The sequence below is a fragment of the Vespula vulgaris genome, chromosome 7 (assembly GCF_905475345.1).
Source record: "Vespula vulgaris chromosome 7, iyVesVulg1.1, whole genome shotgun sequence".
NCBI classification, from domain to species: domain Eukaryota; kingdom Metazoa; phylum Arthropoda; class Insecta; order Hymenoptera; family Vespidae; genus Vespula; species Vespula vulgaris.
Genome location: NC_066592.1, coordinates 3,820,633 through 3,839,952, shown reverse-complemented (window position 1 = coordinate 3,839,952; position 19,320 = coordinate 3,820,633). Strand labels below are relative to the sequence as shown.

At 38.8% G+C, this 19,320-nt stretch overlaps 1 protein-coding gene and 1 non-coding gene across 6 annotated transcripts; both read right to left on the bottom strand.

The window, feature by feature from the left end:
- Positions 1 to 13,185: 13,185 nt before the first annotated feature.
- LOC127065324 (solute carrier family 49 member 4-like) lies at positions 13,186 to 18,128 on the bottom strand. 5 transcript variants are annotated; one of them, XM_050997498.1, is made up of 10 exons: positions 17,586 to 18,128; positions 17,242 to 17,523; positions 17,060 to 17,150; positions 16,841 to 16,953; positions 16,319 to 16,570; positions 16,119 to 16,245; positions 15,544 to 15,649; positions 15,006 to 15,375; positions 14,824 to 14,920; positions 13,186 to 14,724 (listed from the first exon to the last, which is right to left on the bottom strand). In XM_050997498.1, exons 1-10 carry the CDS (start codon positions 17,734 to 17,736, stop codon positions 14,664 to 14,666), a joined length of 1,650 nt encoding a protein of 549 aa, XP_050853455.1. In that variant the 5' UTR covers positions 17,737 to 18,128; the 3' UTR covers positions 13,186 to 14,663. The 5 variants fall into 5 exon arrangements, 4 of the variants coding, with proteins under 4 accessions (XP_050853455.1, XP_050853456.1, XP_050853458.1 ...); XM_050997499.1 differs by having other exon boundaries at positions 15,006 to 15,189; positions 17,586 to 18,126; XM_050997501.1 differs by having other exon boundaries at positions 17,242 to 17,461; positions 17,586 to 17,677.
- On the bottom strand, positions 15,773 to 15,845 carry Trnar-ucu (transfer RNA arginine (anticodon UCU)). The gene has a single exon. It is a non-coding gene; the product is annotated as a tRNA-Arg (tRNA).
- Positions 18,129 to 19,320: the final 1,192 nt, after the last annotated feature.

The window sequence follows — 19,320 nt, the reverse complement described above, 5'->3', positions numbered from 1 at the left end:
TTCTTTGATTCTTTTTCTGTTTCAGGTTAGGTGATCGAGGGACGGATCATCGTGGGATTTTTACACGGAAGTTAAAGGAACCTCTCTGCATATAACGTTTGTTATATGCAGGAAGGGTATGTCTCCTTGCTTCCGTACGCGAATGATAGGGAAAACACTCACGCGTGTGACGGCCGGCACACGCGTGGGTGTTCGCGAGCGCGAGGCTAAGTCCTACCGAGGACTACGCTTTGATTTTTGAAATCGAAATAGACACGACCGGTCGTGTCTCGATATGTCTGAAGCCGACGGTGTGGACGGTGGAGCGATCTGTAAGCGGGGTTTTATACATCTCCAGTTTGCTGCGAAGCTCGAAGCTCCCGAAGCGGAAAGGCATCTCGGATCGCGGATTTTAGAGTAAAGTCCCCGTTAGCCCGCGGGTCTCCAGATGCAGCAACCTCCACGCGGTGGGACCTGGGTCGGAAGTACTTTTGTTGTAACTAAATTTAATGGGATGGAAGTATTTCCGAGCGAATGGCTGCATATTTCCAGATTTTTCCAAGATCATTTCTATGTAATTCCAAATTTCATTTCACATCTTTTATTCACGTTTCTTACCCCTTTCGTATATTCAGCAATAAATTCAGAGTCACTTCTATCTATTGAAACGTATACTTATATAATAATTATTCCAGATTAATCATTATAGTTTCTCTCGGGTGGGTCCCTTGGGATGGGCCCTTGGGCGTGGGCTTCTGTGCGGGTCTCCTTCTTTCTGTACCGAAAAATCGAGCTGGATTTTTGTACTCTGGTTTTCGTCGGGTGTACGGATCATCTATATCCATCTTCTCTTCCCAATTTCATCTTTTCCATAGGTGCATGTGTGTTCCATTGCATCTTACGAATATTCTTTTCTTTCTTTTCTTTTCTACTGCATCCTTTTCACGTGTGCGCACGTTCTGGCTTTCTTCTCTTCTCATTTTCTTCTCCTTTTCTTCTCTTTCTCTTCTTCTTTTCCTCTTCATCGCGAATCTCGCTATATCCGCGCGGAATACGGGTAGGATAGGAAGAACACTCGCGCTTGTGTCGGCGGGCACAGGAGTGGTGTTCTCGGGCGCGAATAAAAGTCCTACGGTAAAGGACTTCGTTTGATTGCTAAAACGAATAATGACCGGTCGTGTGTCGGTTCGTGTGCTGCCGAGTGGTATGGATCTGCTATCCGTAAGCGTGGACTGACCCTCCTCCAGTTAGCCGCCTGAAGTCTCGGTTGGTACGTGGACGCCGCGAACGCGAATTTAGAGTAGAGTCACCGTTATTCTAACACTCCCGGGAGTGTTCGGGCGCGATTAAAAGTCCTACCGGGGACTTCGTTTTATAGAACGCCGATAATTTGATCACGCCGGTCACGCGAATATTAGAGTAGAGCCCCCGTTAGCCCGTGGGTCCCCAGACGCAGCAACCTCCTAGCGGTGGGACCTGGGTCGGTAGTACTTGTGATAGATTAAAATCTATATCTAAATAGTATCAAAAATCTGTAATTAAAATATATACGTAATTATAAAACGCAAGTACTACCGGGCGAATGGCTGCGTATTTCAATATTTTTCCAAGATCTTTTCTGTTTAATTGCAATTAGACATTAAATTATTTTCATTCTACATTATTAGTTATATTTTCACGGATAAATAAATTGCAATATAACAAAATTTTAAATTAATTTTCTAAGAGAATGCACAGAAAACTTTTCCGTCCCACTTATGTTAGATATCGTCCGTATTTATCTTGATTTATTTATATTAATTATATATCTTAATAATTGTATACTTTTGATAATTACAGTAATTATATACTTTTACCTATTATATGAATATACTTATGTTAGCTATCATTCGTATGTATTCTGATTTACTTTTATTACTTACATACCTTAATAATAGTATACTTTTGATAATTACGTTAGTTACATACTTTTACTTACTATATGAATCATTATTATTAACATTTATTAATTGTTAGTCTCGGGTGGGACCCTTGGGAGGGGCCCTCGGGTGTGGGCCTTAGGCGGGTGTCGTTCTTTTACGAAAGAAAAATCGAATTCATTTATGATATTCTGATTTTGTTCGACTGAACCGAGCTTCGAGATACACGCCAATCGTTCGGAATTCTATTTTTCTCATGCATACATACGCAGATTTTCCATTCATTTTTCCTTCTTCTGTTTGTCTATTCTTTTCCTATTTTCTTTATATCTGTTTCTCATTCTGTTTCATACTTTTTCTGTTTCAGGTTAGATCATGGAGGGACCGAACGTCGCGGGACCGATCATCATGAAATTAAATTTTTACAGGGAGTTTTCGCATATAATTTTATATATAATTTTTGTTCTTATATTTAATTTCTATTATACTTTTAATTTTTGCTTTTGTATTTAACTTTTATTAACTTTTTAATTTTTGTTTTTATATTTAATTTTTATTATCTTTTTAATATTTGCTTTTATATTTCATTTTCATTAACTTTTTAATTTTTGATCTTATATTTAGCACTACTATTATTTTTTTTCCGTTTCAGATTAGGTGACCGAGTGACGGATCATCGTGGGATCTTTACACGGAAGTTAATGGAACCTCTCTGCATATAATTCTCATTATATGCAGGGAGGGTATGTCTCCTTGCTTCCGTACGCGAATGATAGGGAAAACACTCACGCGTGTGACGGCCGGCACACGCGTGGGTGTTCGCGAGCGCGAGGTTAAGTCCTACCGAGGACTACGCTTTGATTTTTGAAATCGAAATAGACACGACCGGTCGTGTCTCGATATGTCTGAAGCCGACGGTGTGGACGGTGGAGCGATCTGTAAGCGGGGTTTTATACATCTCCAGTTTGCTGCGAAGCCCGAAGCTCCCGAAGCGGAAAGGCATCTCGGATCGCGGATTTTAGAGTAGAATCCGCGTTAGTCCGTGTATTTCCACGTGCCGCAGGACCATCGACCAAGGACCATGGAGGGATTTAGATTTTTACACGGGTGTTTAAAGAATCTTTCTACCTCAGGCGTAGAAGGATTTCTTTTCTCCCGTTCGGGCAAGATAGAAGGACACTCGCTTATGTCGGCTGGCATAGGCGTTGGTGTTCTCGGGCGCGATTAAGTCCTAAATTGGCTCTAACGCATTCAACATATTCGCGTGAGTGTTTCCGGAATGCTCGCGTAAGTATCGTGACTGCGGTAGATTCAATTTTGGGTTCCGGCGTTTGTCGCGAAAGCACGACCGGTCGTGCTCAAGCGGTGATCGAAGCTTCCGATGTTGGATAGTTGAGCTATGCGTAAGTCGGTTCCCAAATGCGGAGACGCATGGGGCTGCAATTTTAGCGTTTGGAGGCTTGAATTCGTCGGGAGTGGAGGTCGCCCCGTTGCTTTGCTTTCTTGATAGTAGTAGCAGTAGTAAAAAGTCGAGTCACCGTTAGTCCGCGGGTCTCCAGATGCAGCAACCTCCACGCGGTGGGACCTGGGTCGGAATTACTTGTGATACATGGGAAACTCGTAGACTGCAAGTATTACCGAGCGAATGGCTGCGTTCTTCAAGATTTTTCCAAGATTTTCTCTATCAAATTCCAACTAAATTTCGAAGTACGTTCAATTTACGTTCATTCGTACATCTTCCATATATTCTGCAATAAATGCGCTCTTTCATTTTTATTTATTCAGAAATATAGTTTTATAATAATTAAATATTATATTTTCTGTCGGGTGGGTCCCTTGGGATGGGCCCTTGGGCGTGGGCTTCTGTGCGGGTCTCCTTCCTTCAGTACCGAATAATCGAGCTGGATTTTCGTACTCTGGTTTTGCTCGGGTCTTTCTTTTCTTTTCTTTTCCATGTCCATCTTTTCTTCCAAATTTCATCTGTTTCTCACGTGCATGTGTTCCATTGCATCTTACGGATATTCTTTTCTTTCTTTTCTTTCCTGCTTTATCCTTCTCACTTGTGCGCACATTCTTGCTTCTTCTCTTTTCATTTCCTTCTTCTCTTCTTCTCTTTCTCTTCATCTTTTCGTATATTCAGCAATAAATTCACAGTCATTTTTATTCATTGCTTCGCGCAGGTATGTAATAATTGGAATAATTATTTCACACTAATTGTTACAGTTCCTCTCGGGTGGGTCCCATGAGTGGGGCTCATGGACGTGGGCTTCAGTGCGGGTCTCCGTTCAGTATCGAAAAATCGAGCTCGAGTTTCGTACTCCCGTTTTGATCGGGTCCATCATTTCTTTTCTTTTCTCTTCTCTTCTCTTCTCTTCTTTTCAATTCCATCTTTTTCACGTGTGTACGCGTTTTACTCCATCTTACAGATATTCTTTTCTCTCCTTCTTTCCGAGTTCTGTCGTTTGAACATGCGCGCACGTTCCGGCTTCCTTTTCTTCTCTTTCTCTTCCTCTTCTTCTGTTCTTCACTGATTTCGATACATCGACGCAGGTTCAATGTATCGTCGAATGGTTTGTTTCATATTCGATTGTTAGACGGGAATACGGGTAAGATAGAAAGAACATTTGCGCGTGTGTCGGCGGGCACAGGCGTGGTGTTCCCGGGCGCGATTAAAAGTCCTACGATAATGGACTTCGTTTGATTGCTAAAACCGAATAAATGACCGGTCGTGATACGGTCATCGGATGACTGTAGAGTGAGACGGTCTATGTGCTACTGAGGAGGATGGTCTATGGCTATTTGTAAGGATGTTCAGTCCGTTGACTGACCCACCTTATATCTATAGTCACCTGAGTCCATGGTGAGGTGTATGCAACCCCGCGGGACCGCGAATTAGAGTAGAGTCACCGTTATTCTTACGCTCACGTGAGTGTTCGGGCGCGATTAAAGGTCCTACCGTGGACCTCGTTTTAATGTTCGAAATGCGAAAGGCACGGACGGTCGTGCTTAAAGGCGGGATGTGGGCATCCGAGGCTGACGGCCTCAACGTCATCCCTAGTAGGATACCGTTGCGGACTCGATGTCTCTGTTCGCTCATGTTACCTCGCGAACGCCGGGAACGCGTATTGTAGAGTAGAGTTACCGTTGTACTAACACCACGTGAGTGTTCGGGCGCGAATTAAGTGTCCTACCGTGGACTTAGATTTATTTGCTTGATATATAGATAAAATTACGCCGGTAATGCGTATTTTATAGTAGAGTCATTCGGACATTCACGTGATTGTCCGAGCGCGATTAAAAGTCCTACCGGGGACTTCGTTTTATTTGTTCGGCGATTATTTGTTCACGCCGGTCTCGCGGATCTTAGAGAGTAGAGTCCCCGTTAGCTCGTGGGTCCCCTGATGCAGCTACCTCCACGCGGTGGGACCTGGGTCGGTAATACTTGCGATATGTGGAAATCTGTGTCTAAATTATATCTAAAATCTATAACTAAATTATATATATAACTGTATAACGCAAGTATTACCGGGCGAATGGCTGCAGATTTCAATGTTTTTTCAAGATCTCTTCTATGTCTAATTTTCATGAGACGTTAAATTAATTATATTTTAATTTGTTAGTTACATTTCCACAGATAAGTAAATTGAATATATCAAAATGCTAAGTTAAATTTCTAACAGAACGCGCAGAAAACTTTTCTGTCGCACTTCAACGCTGTCATTTCTATTTATGCTTATATACTCTTATTAATTATGTACTTTTGTGAACTATATTCATTATATATCTTTATAAATTATATTCTTTTATTACTTATATACTTTTGTGAGCTGTATTAATTATATACTTTTATAAATTATATACTTTTCTTACTTATACACTATTATTTATTGTATTAACTATTTTTATTAACATTTATCAATGATTAGTTTCGGGTGGGACCCTTGGGAGGGGCCCTCGGGTGTGGGCCTTTTGGCGGGCTGCCGTCTCGGCATCTTTTGAAACTATTTTTCTCTTTTTCTTTTCTTCTCCTCCTTTCTTTTAACTCTTTTTCCATTACTCTTCTTCTTTTATTCTTTTTGGTTCAAGTTAGATCCTCGAGAGACTGATCATCGAAGAATCTATAATCGCAAAATTTGATTTTTACAGGGAATTTATTGAATATAAATGAATATAATATGTATGTAATTTAGTAAGTAATTATGAAATAATATTATTTATAATATTATTTATTAATTTATTGAATATAATATTATTGTCTTTTTGCATATAATTTTTGAATATAATTATCTCCTCCGCTTTTACTTTTTTTCGGTTTCAGGTAAGATCATCGGGAGATCGATCATCGTGAACTTAAATTTTTGCAGGGAAGTTTTTGAATATATATGTCTATTTTGATATAATTGTCTTCTCTGCTTTTATTCTTTTTCTGTTTCAGGTTAGGTGATCGATGGATCATTATGGGATTTTTACACGGAAGTTAAAGGAACCTCTCTGCATATAATCTTGATTATATGTAGGGAGGGTATGTCTCCTTGCTTCCGTACGCGAATGATAGGGAAAACACTCACGCGTGTGACGGCCGGCACACGCGTGGGTGTTCGCGAGCGCGAGGTTAAGTCCTACCGAGGACTACGCTTTGATTTTTGAAATCGAAATAGACACGACCGGTCGTGTCTCGATATGTCTGAAGCCGACGGTGTGGACGGTGGAGCGATCTGTAAGCGGGGTTTTATACATCTCCAGTTTGCTGCGAAGCCCGAAGCTCCCGAAGCGGAAAGGCATCTCGGATCGCGGATTATAGAGTAGAATCCGCGTTAGTCCGTGTATTTCCACGTGCCGCAGGACCATCGGCCAAGGACCATGGAGGGATTTAGATTTTTACACGGGTGTTTAAAGAATCTTTCTACCTCAGGCGTAGAAGGATTTCTTTTCTCCCGTTCGGGCAAGATAGAAGGACACTCGCTTATGTCGGCTGGCATAGGCGTTGGTGTTCTCGGGCGCGATTAAGTCCTAAATTGGCTCTAACGCATTCAACATATTCGCGTGAGTGTTTCCGGAATGCTCGCGTAAGTATCGTGACTGCGGTAGATTCAATTTTGGGTTCCGGCGTTTGTCGCGAAAGCACGACCGGTCGTGCTCAAGCGGTGATCGAAGCTTCCGATGTTGGATAGTTGAGCTATGCGTAAGTCGGTTCCCAAATGCGGAGACGCATGGGGCTGCAATTTTAGCGTTTGGAGGCTTGAATTCGTCGGGAGTGGAGGTCGCCCCGTTGCTTTGCTTTCTTGATAGTAGTAGCAGTAGTAAAAAGTCGAGTCACCGTTAGTCCGCGGGTCTCCAGATGCAGCAACCTCCACGTGGTGGGACCTGGGTCGGAATTACTTGTGATACATCGGAAACTCGTAGATTGCAAGTATTACCGAGCGAATGGCTGCGTTCTTCAAGATTTTTCCAAGATTTTCTCTATCAAATTCCAACTAAATTTCGAAGTACGTTCAATTTACGTTCATTCGTACATCTTCCATATATTCTGCAATAAATGGGCTCTTTCATTTTTATTTATTCAGAAATATAGTTTTATAATAATTAAATATTATATTTTCTGTCGGGTGGGTCCCTTGGGATGGGCCCTTGGGCGTGGGCTTCTGTGCGGGTCTCCTTCCTTCAGTACCGAATAATCGAGCTGGATTTTCGTACTCTGGTTTTGCTCGTGTATGTCTTTTCTCTTCTTTTCCATGTCCATATTTTCTTTCCAATTTCATCTTTTTCACAGGGGCCTATGTTCCATTGCATCTCACGGATATTCTTTTCTTTCTTTTCTTTTCTGCTTCATCCTTCTCACGTTTCTTCTCTTCTCATTTGCTTCTTCTCTTCTTCTCTTTCTCTTCTTTTATTCTTCTTTCTCTTCGTCTTTTCCTTTTCTTCGCGAATCTCGATATATCCGCGCGGAATACGGGTAGGATAGGAAGAATACTCGGTCGTGTGTCGGCGGGCACAGGCGTGGTGTTCTCGGGCGCGATTAAAAGTCCTACGGTAATGGACTTCGTTTGATTGCTAAACCGAATAATGACCGGTCGTGTGTCGGTTCGTGTGCTGCCGAGTGGTATGGATCTGCTATCCGTAAGCGTGGACTGACCCTCCTCCAGTTAGCCGCCTGAAGTCTCGGTTGGTACGTGGACGCCGCGAACGCGAATTTAGAGTAGAGTCACCGTTATTCTAACACTCCCGGGAGTGTTCGGGCGCGATTAAAAGTCCTACCGGGGACTTCGTTTTATAGAACGCCGATTATTTGATCACGCTGGTCACGCGAAATTTAGAGTAGAGACCCCGTTAGCCCGTGGGTCCCCAGACGCAGCAACCTCCTAGCGGTGGGACCTGGGTCGGAAGTACTTGCGTTTCGTCAAAATCTTATGGTGTGCAAGTATTGCCGAGCGAATGGCTGTGTTCTTCAAGGATTGTCTAAAATTTCTTCTACGTAATTCCGAATTGAACATCGAAGGACGTACATTTTACATTCTTTCTTACATTTTCCGTATATTCAGCAGTAAATTCACAGTCATTCCTATTCATTGAAACACGTAGCTCGATAATAATTGAAATAATTATTCGAGATTAATTATCATAGTTTCTCTCGGGTGGGACCCATGGGAAGGGCTCATGGGCGTGGGCTTCTGTGCGGGTCTCCCTTCAGTACCGAAAAATCCAGCTCGATTTCCGTACTCTGACTGGTCGAATTTATTTTCTCTTTTCTTTTCTTTTCTATGTCCATCTTTTCATTTCAATTTCATCGTTTTCACACATGCCTGTGTTTCATCGTAACTTCCAGATATCCTTTCTATTCTTCTGAGTTTTGTCGTATTCACGTGCGCGCATGTTCCGGTTTTCTTTTCCTCTCTCTCTTCTTCGCGGTTTTCGATATAACGGCGAGTTTCCCATATATCGTCGAAAGGTTCGTTTCATAATCGATTGCTAGATGCGAATACGGGTAGAATAGGAAGAACACTCGCGCGTGTGTCGGCGGGCACAGACGTGGTGTTCTCGGGCGCGAATAAAAGTCCTACGGTAAAGGACTTCGTTTGATTGCTAAAACGAATAATGACCGGTCGTGTGTCGGTTCGTGTGCTGCCGAGTGGTATGGATCTGCTATCCGTAAGCGTGGACTGACCCTCCTCCTGTTAGCCGCCTGAAGTCTCGGTTGGTACGTGGACGCCGCGAACGCGAATTTAGAGTAGAGTCACCGTTATTCTAACACTCCCGGGAGTGTTCGGGCGCGATTAAAAGTCCTACCGGGGACTTCGTTTTATAGAACGGCGATAATTTGATCACGCCGGTCACGCGAATATTAGAGTAGAGCCCCCGTTAGCCCGTGGGTCCCCAGACGCAGCAACCTCCTAGCGGTGGGACCTGGGTCGGTAGTACTTGTGATAGATTAAAATCTATGTCTAAATTGTATCAAAAATCTGTAATTAAAATATATACGTAATTATAAAACGCAAGTACTACCGGGCGAATGGCTGCGTATTTCAATATCTTTCCAAGATCTTTTCTGTCTAATTTCAATTAGACGTTAAATTATTTTCATTCTACATTATTAGTTATATTTCCACAGATAAATAAATTGCAATATAACAAAATTTTAAATTAATTTTCTAAGAGAATGCACAGAAAACTTTTCCGTCCCACTTATGTTAGATATCGTCCGTATTTATACTGATTTATTTTTATTACTTATATATCTTAATAATTGTATACTTTTGATAATTACATTAATTATATACTTTTACCTATTATATGAATATACTTATGTTAGCTATCATTCGTATGTATCCTGATTTACTTTTATTACTTACATACCTTAATAATTGTATACTGTTGATAAATACATTAGTTACATACTTTTACTTACTATATGAATCATTATTATTAACATTTATTAATTGTTAGTCTCGGGTGGGACCCTTGGGAGGGGCCCTCGGGTGTGGGCCTTAGGCGGGTGTCGTTCTTTTACGAAAGAAAAATCAAATTCAATTATGATATTCTGGTTTTGCTCGATTGAACCGAGCTTCGAGATACACACCCTTCGTTCGGAATTCTATTTTTCTCATGCGTACATACGCAAGTTTTCCGTTCATTTTTCCTTTTTCTCTTTGTCTACTCTTTTCCTATTTTCTTTATATCTGTTTCTCATTCTGTTTCATACTTTTTCTGTTTCAGGTTCGATCATTGAGGGACCGAACGTCGAGGGACCGATCATCGTGAAATTAAATTTTTACAGGGAGTTTTCGCATATAATTTTATATATAATTTTTGTTCTTATATTTAATTTCTATTATACTTTTAATTTTTGCTTTTGTATTTAACTTTTATTAACTTTTTAATTTTTGTTTTTATATTTAAGTTTTATTAACTTTTTAACTTTTGTTCTTACATTTAATTTTTATTATCTTTTTAATATTTGCTTATATATTTCATTTTCATTATCTTTTTAATTTTTGATCTTATATTTAGCACTACTATTATTTTTTTTCCGTTTCAGATTAGGTGACCGAGTGACGGATCATCCTGGGATCTTTACACGGAAGTTAATGGAACCTCTCTGCATATAATCTTGATTATATGTAGGGAGGGTATGTCTCCTTGCTTCCGTACGCGAATGATAGGGAAAACACTCACGCGTGTGACGGCCGGCACACGCGTGGGTGTTCGCGAGCGCGAGGTTAAGTCCTACCGAGGACTACGCTTTGATTTTTGAAATCGAAATAGACACGACCGGTCGTGTCTCGATATGTCTGAAGCCGACGGTGTGGACGGTGGAGCGATCTGTAAGCGGGGTTTTATACATCTCCAGTTTGCTGCGAAGCCCGAAGCTCCCGAAGCGGAAAGGCATCTCGGATCGCGGATTATAGAGTAGAATCCGCGTTAGTCCGTGTATTTCCACGTGCCGCAGGACCATCGGCCAAGGACCATGGAGGGATTTAGATTTTTACACGGGTGTTTAAAGAATCTTTCTACCTCAGGCGTAGAAGGATTTCTTTTCTCCCGTTCGGGCAAGATAGAAGGACACTCGCTTATGTCGGCTGGCATAGGCGTTGGTGTTCTCGGGCGCGATTAAGTCCTAAATTGGCTCTAACGCATTCAACATATTCGCGTGAGTGTTTCCGGAATGCTCGCGTAAGTATCGTGACTGCGGTAGATTCAATTTTGGGTTCCGGCGTTTGTCGCGAAAGCACGACCGGTCGTGCTCAAGCGGTGATCGAAGCTTCCGATGTTGGATAGTTGAGCTATGCGTAAGTCGGTTCCCAAATGCGGAGACGCATGGGGCTGCAATTTTAGCGTTTGGAGGCTTGAATTCGTCGGGAGTGGAGGTCGCCCCGTTGCTTTGCTTTCTTGATAGCAGTAGTAGTAGTTAAATGTAGAGTCACCGTTAGTCCGCGGGTCTCCAGATGCAGCAACCTCCACGCGGTGGGACCTGGGTCGGGAATACTTGCGTTATGTCGAAATCTTATGAGATACAAGTATTACTGAGCGAATGGCTGCACGCTTTAAAGACTTTTCCATAATCTTTTCTATGTAATTCCAAATTATATTTTACATTGCTTCTTCTATCTTTCATTTATTCAGCGATAAGTTCACGGTCATTTTTATTCATTGATTCGCATAGCTATGTAATAATTGAAATAATCATTCAAGACTAATTATTATAGTTTCTCTCGGGTGGGACCCATGGGTGGGGCTCATGGGGGTGGGCTTCTGTGCGGGTCTCCGTTCAGTATCGAAAAATCGAGCTCGAGTTTCGTACTCCCGTTTTGATCGGGTCCATCATTTCTTTTCTTTTCTCTTCTCTTCTCTTCTCTTCTTTTCAATTCCATCTTTTTCACGTGTGTACGCGTTTCACTCCATCTTACAGATATTCTTTTCTCTCCTTCTTTTCGAGTTCTGTCGTTTGAACATGCGCGCACGTTCCGGCTTCCTTTTCTTCTCTTTCTCTTCCTCTTCTTCTGTTCTTCACTGATTTCGATACATCGGCGCAGGTTCAATGTATCGTCGAATGGTTTGTTTCATATTCGATTGTTAGACGGGAATACGGGTAAGATAGAAAGAACATTTGCGCGTGTGTCGGCGGGCACAGGCGTGGTGTTCCCGGGCGAGATTAAAAGTCCTACGATAATGGACTTCGTTTGATTGCTAAAACCGAATAAATGACCGGTCGTGATACGGTCATCGGATGACTGTAGAGTGAGACGGTCTATGTGCTACTGAGGAGGATGGTCTATGGCTATTTGTAAGGATGTTCAGTCCGTTGACTGACCCACCTTATATCTATAGTCACCTGAGTCCATGGTGAGGTGTATGCAACCCCGCGGGACCGCGAATTAGAGTAGAGTCACCGTTATTCTTACGCTCACGTGAGTGTTCGGGCGCGATTAAAGGTCCTACCGTGGACCTCGTTTTAATGTTCGAAATGCGAAAGGCACGGACGGTCGTGCTTAAAGGCGGGATGTGGGCATCCGAGGCTGACGGCCTCAACGTCATCCCTAGTAGGATACCGTTGCGGACTCGATGTCTCTGTTCGCTCATGTTACCTCGCGAACGCCGGGAACGCGTATTGTAGAGTAGAGTTACCGTTGTACTAACACCACGTGAGTGTTCGGGCGCGAATTAAGTGTCCTACCGTGGACTTAGATTTATTTGCTTGATATATAGATAAAATTACGCCGGTAATGCGTATTTTATAGTAGAGTCATTCGGACATTCACGTGATTGTCCGAGCGCGATTAAAAGTCCTACCGGGGACTTCGTTTTATTTGTTCGGCGATTATTTGTTCACGCCGGTCTCGCGGATCTTAGAGAGTAGAGTCCCCGTTAGCTCGTGGGTCCCCTGATGCAGCAACCTCCAAGCGGTGGGACCTGGGTCGGTAATACTTGCGATATATCGAAATCTATGTCTTAATTATATTTAAAGTCTGTAACTAAATTATACATATAATCGTAAAACGCAAGTATTACCGGGCGGATGGCTGCATGTTTCAATATTCTTAAAAAATTGCTATCCAATAATTGAAATAATTATTCAAAATTAATTATTGTAGTTTGTATCGGGTGGATCTCATGAATGTTGCTCGTAGGCGTGGGCTACTGTGCGGGTCTCCTTCTTTCAGTATCGAAATATTGTGCTCGAGTAGAGTCCCTGGGTTGCCACATGTAGCAATCTCCACGTGATGGAACCTGGGTCGGTAGTACTTGTAATATTATAGTACTTCCGGGTGAATGGCTACTTATCTCGCGTAAATGCCAAAATCTCTTTATTATAATTGTAACTAAACATTAGAGTACTTAAATTTTCCATATTTGATAGTACTGAGATAGACGAACTGAATATAAGAAAATTCTGAAATATTTTATTGGAGAAACATAGGAAAATTATAATTTCGTAACTTTATGTACTAAGAGGTGGAATGCCCTACCATCTCCAATTATAACAATTAATACTGATTACCAAAATGACAACGTGGTAAGAAAATATGGTGGGACTACGAGCTATTATTAAAGAAACGTATTATAATCCCCTAAAAAAATGACTCGTCGTTGATAGTTGCCCTCTTGAGCCATAGTTTGTAGGGGCCTCTTCGGCGTTTAGCCTCTTGTTTGCTTTAAGCCTTAACCATTGCTATAGAGTATTCTCTTATTCGTCTTTTCTAGTCCTACCAGCTTAAAATTAAATACACAATCACACAGAAAAATGTATGCTACCTGCCTGCCTACAATTTATATTTAAAAAATAGCAAAACGTTCGTTTCAGCACATATTATTTTAATTAAAGTACAAGATAATAATCCACCATTTGTTTTCCAGGATGTATCCGTTGCGCTTCTCTTCTTGTTCATTTTTTACTACATCCATATTGATATATCGAGGTGAATCACGATTATATAGACTAAGTTACGAACAATGCACGAGCTAAATCACATGCTTTTCTGACGAAATCGTATATAGATATCCGATCTCACACTAGCATTACGAGCAAATATAAAGAAAAAAATGCTCACTAATTGCACAATTAATTAATCCAACCGATGAATCCTTAGCTAATAATATTCGTGCTTATTTGAACCTTTCGCCCTCGACATGATTAAGCATGGCGAACAAATGGTTTTAACAGGAATATAACAATAATTCTTGTTTTCTCATGTACTACAGCGACCGAAAAGTTTTGAAAATTGAACACTGATTCTAAATCGCGATTTTATTTTATTAATATAATTATACAAATTAATATACTTTTAAACAATAACCTGAAAAAGCAATTGGTTTCTATCCCAAAGAATTCTTTGACATTGAATTTTTTCGTTGAATTATTCTCTGAGAAAAAATGCGATGTACGTACCCGGATGATAAAATTTTAATTTAAGGGCGATCTTTTTTTCGTATATTAAAATAAAAATTTTAAACTAATTTGACCATTAAGTATTCTGTCAATACAAGAACTCGTAAAACTTGATACTGATTGTTACCGACTGAATTTATAGCATTGAATCATACTGCCATCTAGTCGATAATTCTATTTAAATCAAAGAAAGATGTATTTTAATATAAAATTTAATAATATATCATGAAACTAATATATATCACAATATATAGTTGCAACATCTATATAAATATTTAAATCAAAATATTTCTTCACGAATCCTTTTTTCTCAAACGAATAAGATTTATGGAACTGAGAATATTATCACTCTTCAAATACATGTAGTAATTCTTTTTCCTTTACTATTTTTTTCTGATCTTCCTTTCTTGGTTATCATTCTCATTTCTATAGGTTTTATTAATCCTATTATATAATAAAGATTAATAATATTTAACAGTATTTTATTACATAATATGTTTGAATATATATATTCAAAATAATATTGTCCGTTAATATACTTACTCTGATTTCGTACGATTGTATTCTTCTTTCACATAAATTACGAGAATAGTTGCGATTAATAAACTTCCAAAAACGCAATATGTAGAACATCGATCACCTGTATTGAAGAAAAAGAAATACATATATTTTTTTGTCTATATGTACTTCTTTATCAGCATCCAATATCATTATATCTCACATACCAATTTCAGGTATAAAATAAGAAAAGTAAAATAGAGTTCCTATCAAGTTTGCCATGAAGATCATATATCCGCCTACGATGGCTTCCGAAACAGGAAATGCCATTTCAGAAGCAAGTTCAAGGAACAATGCGGGAGTGGACCAGCTGGCCGATATTCCAAATATTACAGCAGCGTAAAGTTCTTCCTTACGAAATATTAAGATTCGATTTTCAAGCAATAAAATCCAGAGAAACATTACAACGGATATCATTAGCAATATATAAAGACCGGTCCTGAGATGACCTTGAAAAATATCGGCTACTCGAGAAGCTACCAAACTAATAACGCTGCCAAAAATGATAGTCCAAAAAGCAAGCTTATCAGCTTCCACCTGTGTATTCAGATATAACACACACACACATGTGTATATATATATATATATATATATATATATATACACACATATTATAACAGTCATGTTATAACAAATTCTGTTATAACATTATAATCAATTTTATTACATACAAAGAAAAAATTTTGAAAAAGTAAGTAAATTTACTTGTGTAACCATTGAATCGAATGTTACAGTAATCATACTAAGCCATGGTCCGGTCACACCTTGACTAAACGCAGCTGCTAAACATAATTGCCACATATTCTTCTTTCTTATGTAAAAATAAAAAAAAAACAAAAAATATTATTATTTAAATTTCAATATTCGTATTAGACATTAATTAAAAATATTATAATAAAAACAAAAGGAAATAATTCTTTCCAAAAAAAAGAACCATCCCTTGTGGGGATCGAACCCACGACCTTTGGATTAGAAGTCCAACGCGCTATCCTCTGCGCCAAAGGGACTTGAAACGGTATATCAATATATAAGTATAAGAACATATTTTTTGAATTTGCAATCGATTTTATAATTTGTTTGATAAAATTATTCAATTTTTTCATTACGACAAACAATCGTAATCACATTTATAATACAAATAATGATCTGACGTATGTACGGAGATTTATTAAATCAAATTTTGGAAACAAAATTTTTTTCTTTTTAAATAAAAAAAAAATTAATAATAACAATAATAACGTCATATGAATTAAAAAGGAAAAGAATAAACACTTAATTACTTGAGAAGAAGTAAGATGGAATCTATCAGAGTTAAGCGAGAAGACACATCTACAGGATCGATAGAGGTAGAATGGTTTGGAAAAAATGATAGGATTCCAACTACGATGAGGGATTGAACCACAAATTCTGAAATAATAAAAAACAATAACTGATATTATATTATTTAGAAGCATTAATAATAATGGATAAAATTTATTACCGATTCTCATTAGCGACATGATTTGTACACGAAGAACCGTTTGAAGATGATTATTATTCGAAGATAATCTTGTATCAAACGTAGCTCGTCTCGGTGAACGATAATAATAACGTTCCTTACGAGAGTACATTCTCAGGATTCTAGTCTTTTCATTTAATATCGTACTGTTAGTCGGAATCTTTGTATCTACAACAGCTGGTCCTATCAAATAAGATACGGCCATACCAAATTGATTACAAGCGGAAGATATACCTGAAAAATTGTATAATATTTTAATCGTAGATAATTATTTTATATATTACGTCAAATAAGACACAATTTAGGCTATCGATCGTTATCCATCGATGAGACTCGTGAAAACGTAAAATTCATTTTATGATATATATAATGACTTTCTCTTCGGTTAACTGAAATATGGAAGGCCGTCGTTTCGCTTGAAATTAGATTCCATCTCTCGTTTTACTGTTTCGAGGGAGAACAACGGGCGAACTACGATATTAATTATATTAAAGAGATTATCACCGGTTGCGGTGGTGCGTTCTCCACGTGGGAACCAAACAGCAGACACCAGGGCTGTAGCTGGACCGATGATTACCCCGGACAGACCATTTAAGATGGCCGCGATATGTGCCGTTCTGAATAGATATAACACGATGTATCCACATTCATCATATAACACATTGCATCCTGTTAGTTGTATATTTATAAAAGTCATTTCATTAGATTTCTCGGCGTACCTACATAGTGAAGATCGTTTCGTCACAAGAAAAACATCTGACAAAGGCTGCTAACGCTGAAAGGATCGCTGCCACTCGTATAGGTGCTACTAAGCCTAATATTACAATACAATTAATCTTAACAAATTATATAAACTTGATCTTTATAATTTTTAGCTATTATTACAAATGTAGATAAATTTTCACCTTTTCTATACAAAAACCAACAACAAGGAAAACAAAAAATAATATATGTTATACAGCCCCAATCGGATAAAAGAGCTACGTGATATTTTTGCCAAGTGGTAAACGCTATCATCGTGGGTACTGTTATAGGACCCCAGGTATTCCATATGCAACACTGACTGCAACTTAGTATACAAAATAAAGCCAACGCGATCCACCGTTCTTTCGGTATTTCAGAATCCTGATTGATCAGATTAGATGCTTCGTTAAGATCTTCCAAGTATTCATTATCGAAAAATCGATCTATATTCGATAAATATCGTTCGATTGAATAGGTTATAAAAATCGTATTAAGACTGACTTACGATCCTCTCGAGAATGTGAGTCTTGTGGTGTTCTTAAATTGCCAGTACTTTTTGAATAAATTTTTGACAAAATTTTGCTTCTTTCTGTTTTTGAAATATCTTTAAAGATACTTCTACAAGGTGAACTTCGTGTTTCTTGCAATCGGGTCATATCGTGATTTACAATGGAATTCAATTTTTCAATATGTTCACTTTGAAAATCATATAATTAATTATACAGTATTATATACGAAACATGGCTTTTACAAAAAGAACGCTAGTAAGTTTTTTACGCAAGAAATCAGAAATCCGAGCTGTTCTTCGATGATCCTCGAGATATTCAACGCGTGTTCAGACCGACTGTTCTTTTTTTTCTTCTTAACGTTCAAGAATACATCGCTGATCGTTCTTTTTGAATAGCGCAGTTACACGATAAAAGCAATGCTGTTACAAGAAAGTCATCGACGTTTCGAAAAATCGATGTTATTTCTTTGATCTAACAACGTTTTACGCTCGATAAATCGAAAATGATTCGATGGGGAAGAACATCAATGCTGTGGTTTAACGAAATAAATACGAGAGAGAAAGAGAGAGAGAAACAGAGAGAGAAAAATATTCTGTATGTATTCGATATAAATTGGATTGGATTGTTTCACCTTTGTGCGAGAAATTATCTGCACTGGTTAACCCGTCGCCAATGCGACGTTATGGTAGCTCATTCATGGACCAATCGGGAATACGTCGGAAATCAATGTAATTAGGAAAGAACCAATAGGGATTCGTTGAACGAGTGACATGCGCACATCGTAACAACCAAGAACAGTATATATATCGTCTCAACGATCTCTGATACCTTTTGTTCATATTCCATTGTTATTGTATTACGATTATTACTCTCCCATATCGATTGCATCCACCAACGTCACAATTAATATCGTTCTCTGCACTGTTTTAACTTGATTTCGTTTGAGAGAAAGCAATACGTGTGAAGAAAAATAATATTCTTTTTTCTGTTTATCATCGATATGACTACTAGCGATCATATATGATTTATCTCTAATTCTATCCACTCAATAAAAATTTGAAAATAACTCTATCGTAATCATGACTTTCCATTTATACGCATAAGGATAGAATATTCAACGTTAAAATCAAAAACAAATCAATTTCTCACTGCATCTATGTTTATATAACAGGATGATTCTTTTTTCTTACTGATATTCAAAATAGTTTCGATTAATTTTAAGTAAACTGCTACTGTAATTAAATTAAGTTAAAATTATTGTTAATTAAATGGAGAGAACAGTAGGAAATATCTTTCTATGTATCATTTTTTGGATCAGAGGAATTCTTTCTTTCCTTTTCTTTCAGTTTTTAACGAGACAATAACGTAAAAATCGAACAATTTTCTTATATCAATATCATCTCGCGAAATATCGGCGATTCCGTGATGAATGTATAATGTATTCAGCTTTTATATAAAAACCATTCATCTACAAGAAAAAAAAATAAAAGAGCCACGAATGAAAGGATACAGTATCGTTAATAAGAAACCACGAATCCCCTCGATCAATGAACGAGAAAAGAATGCCGGCCGATGAATTGTTCATTGTGCAGTTGACCGTAAATACGCAAGATATTACCAAGCTGCATCTAAATAAAGGATTCTTCGAAGACGCGAAGAAATTACAAATCAACCACCCTTTTATCGTCGGTGAAACGTTGAGAAGAATTTTTCAATTTTCTTCTCACGAAT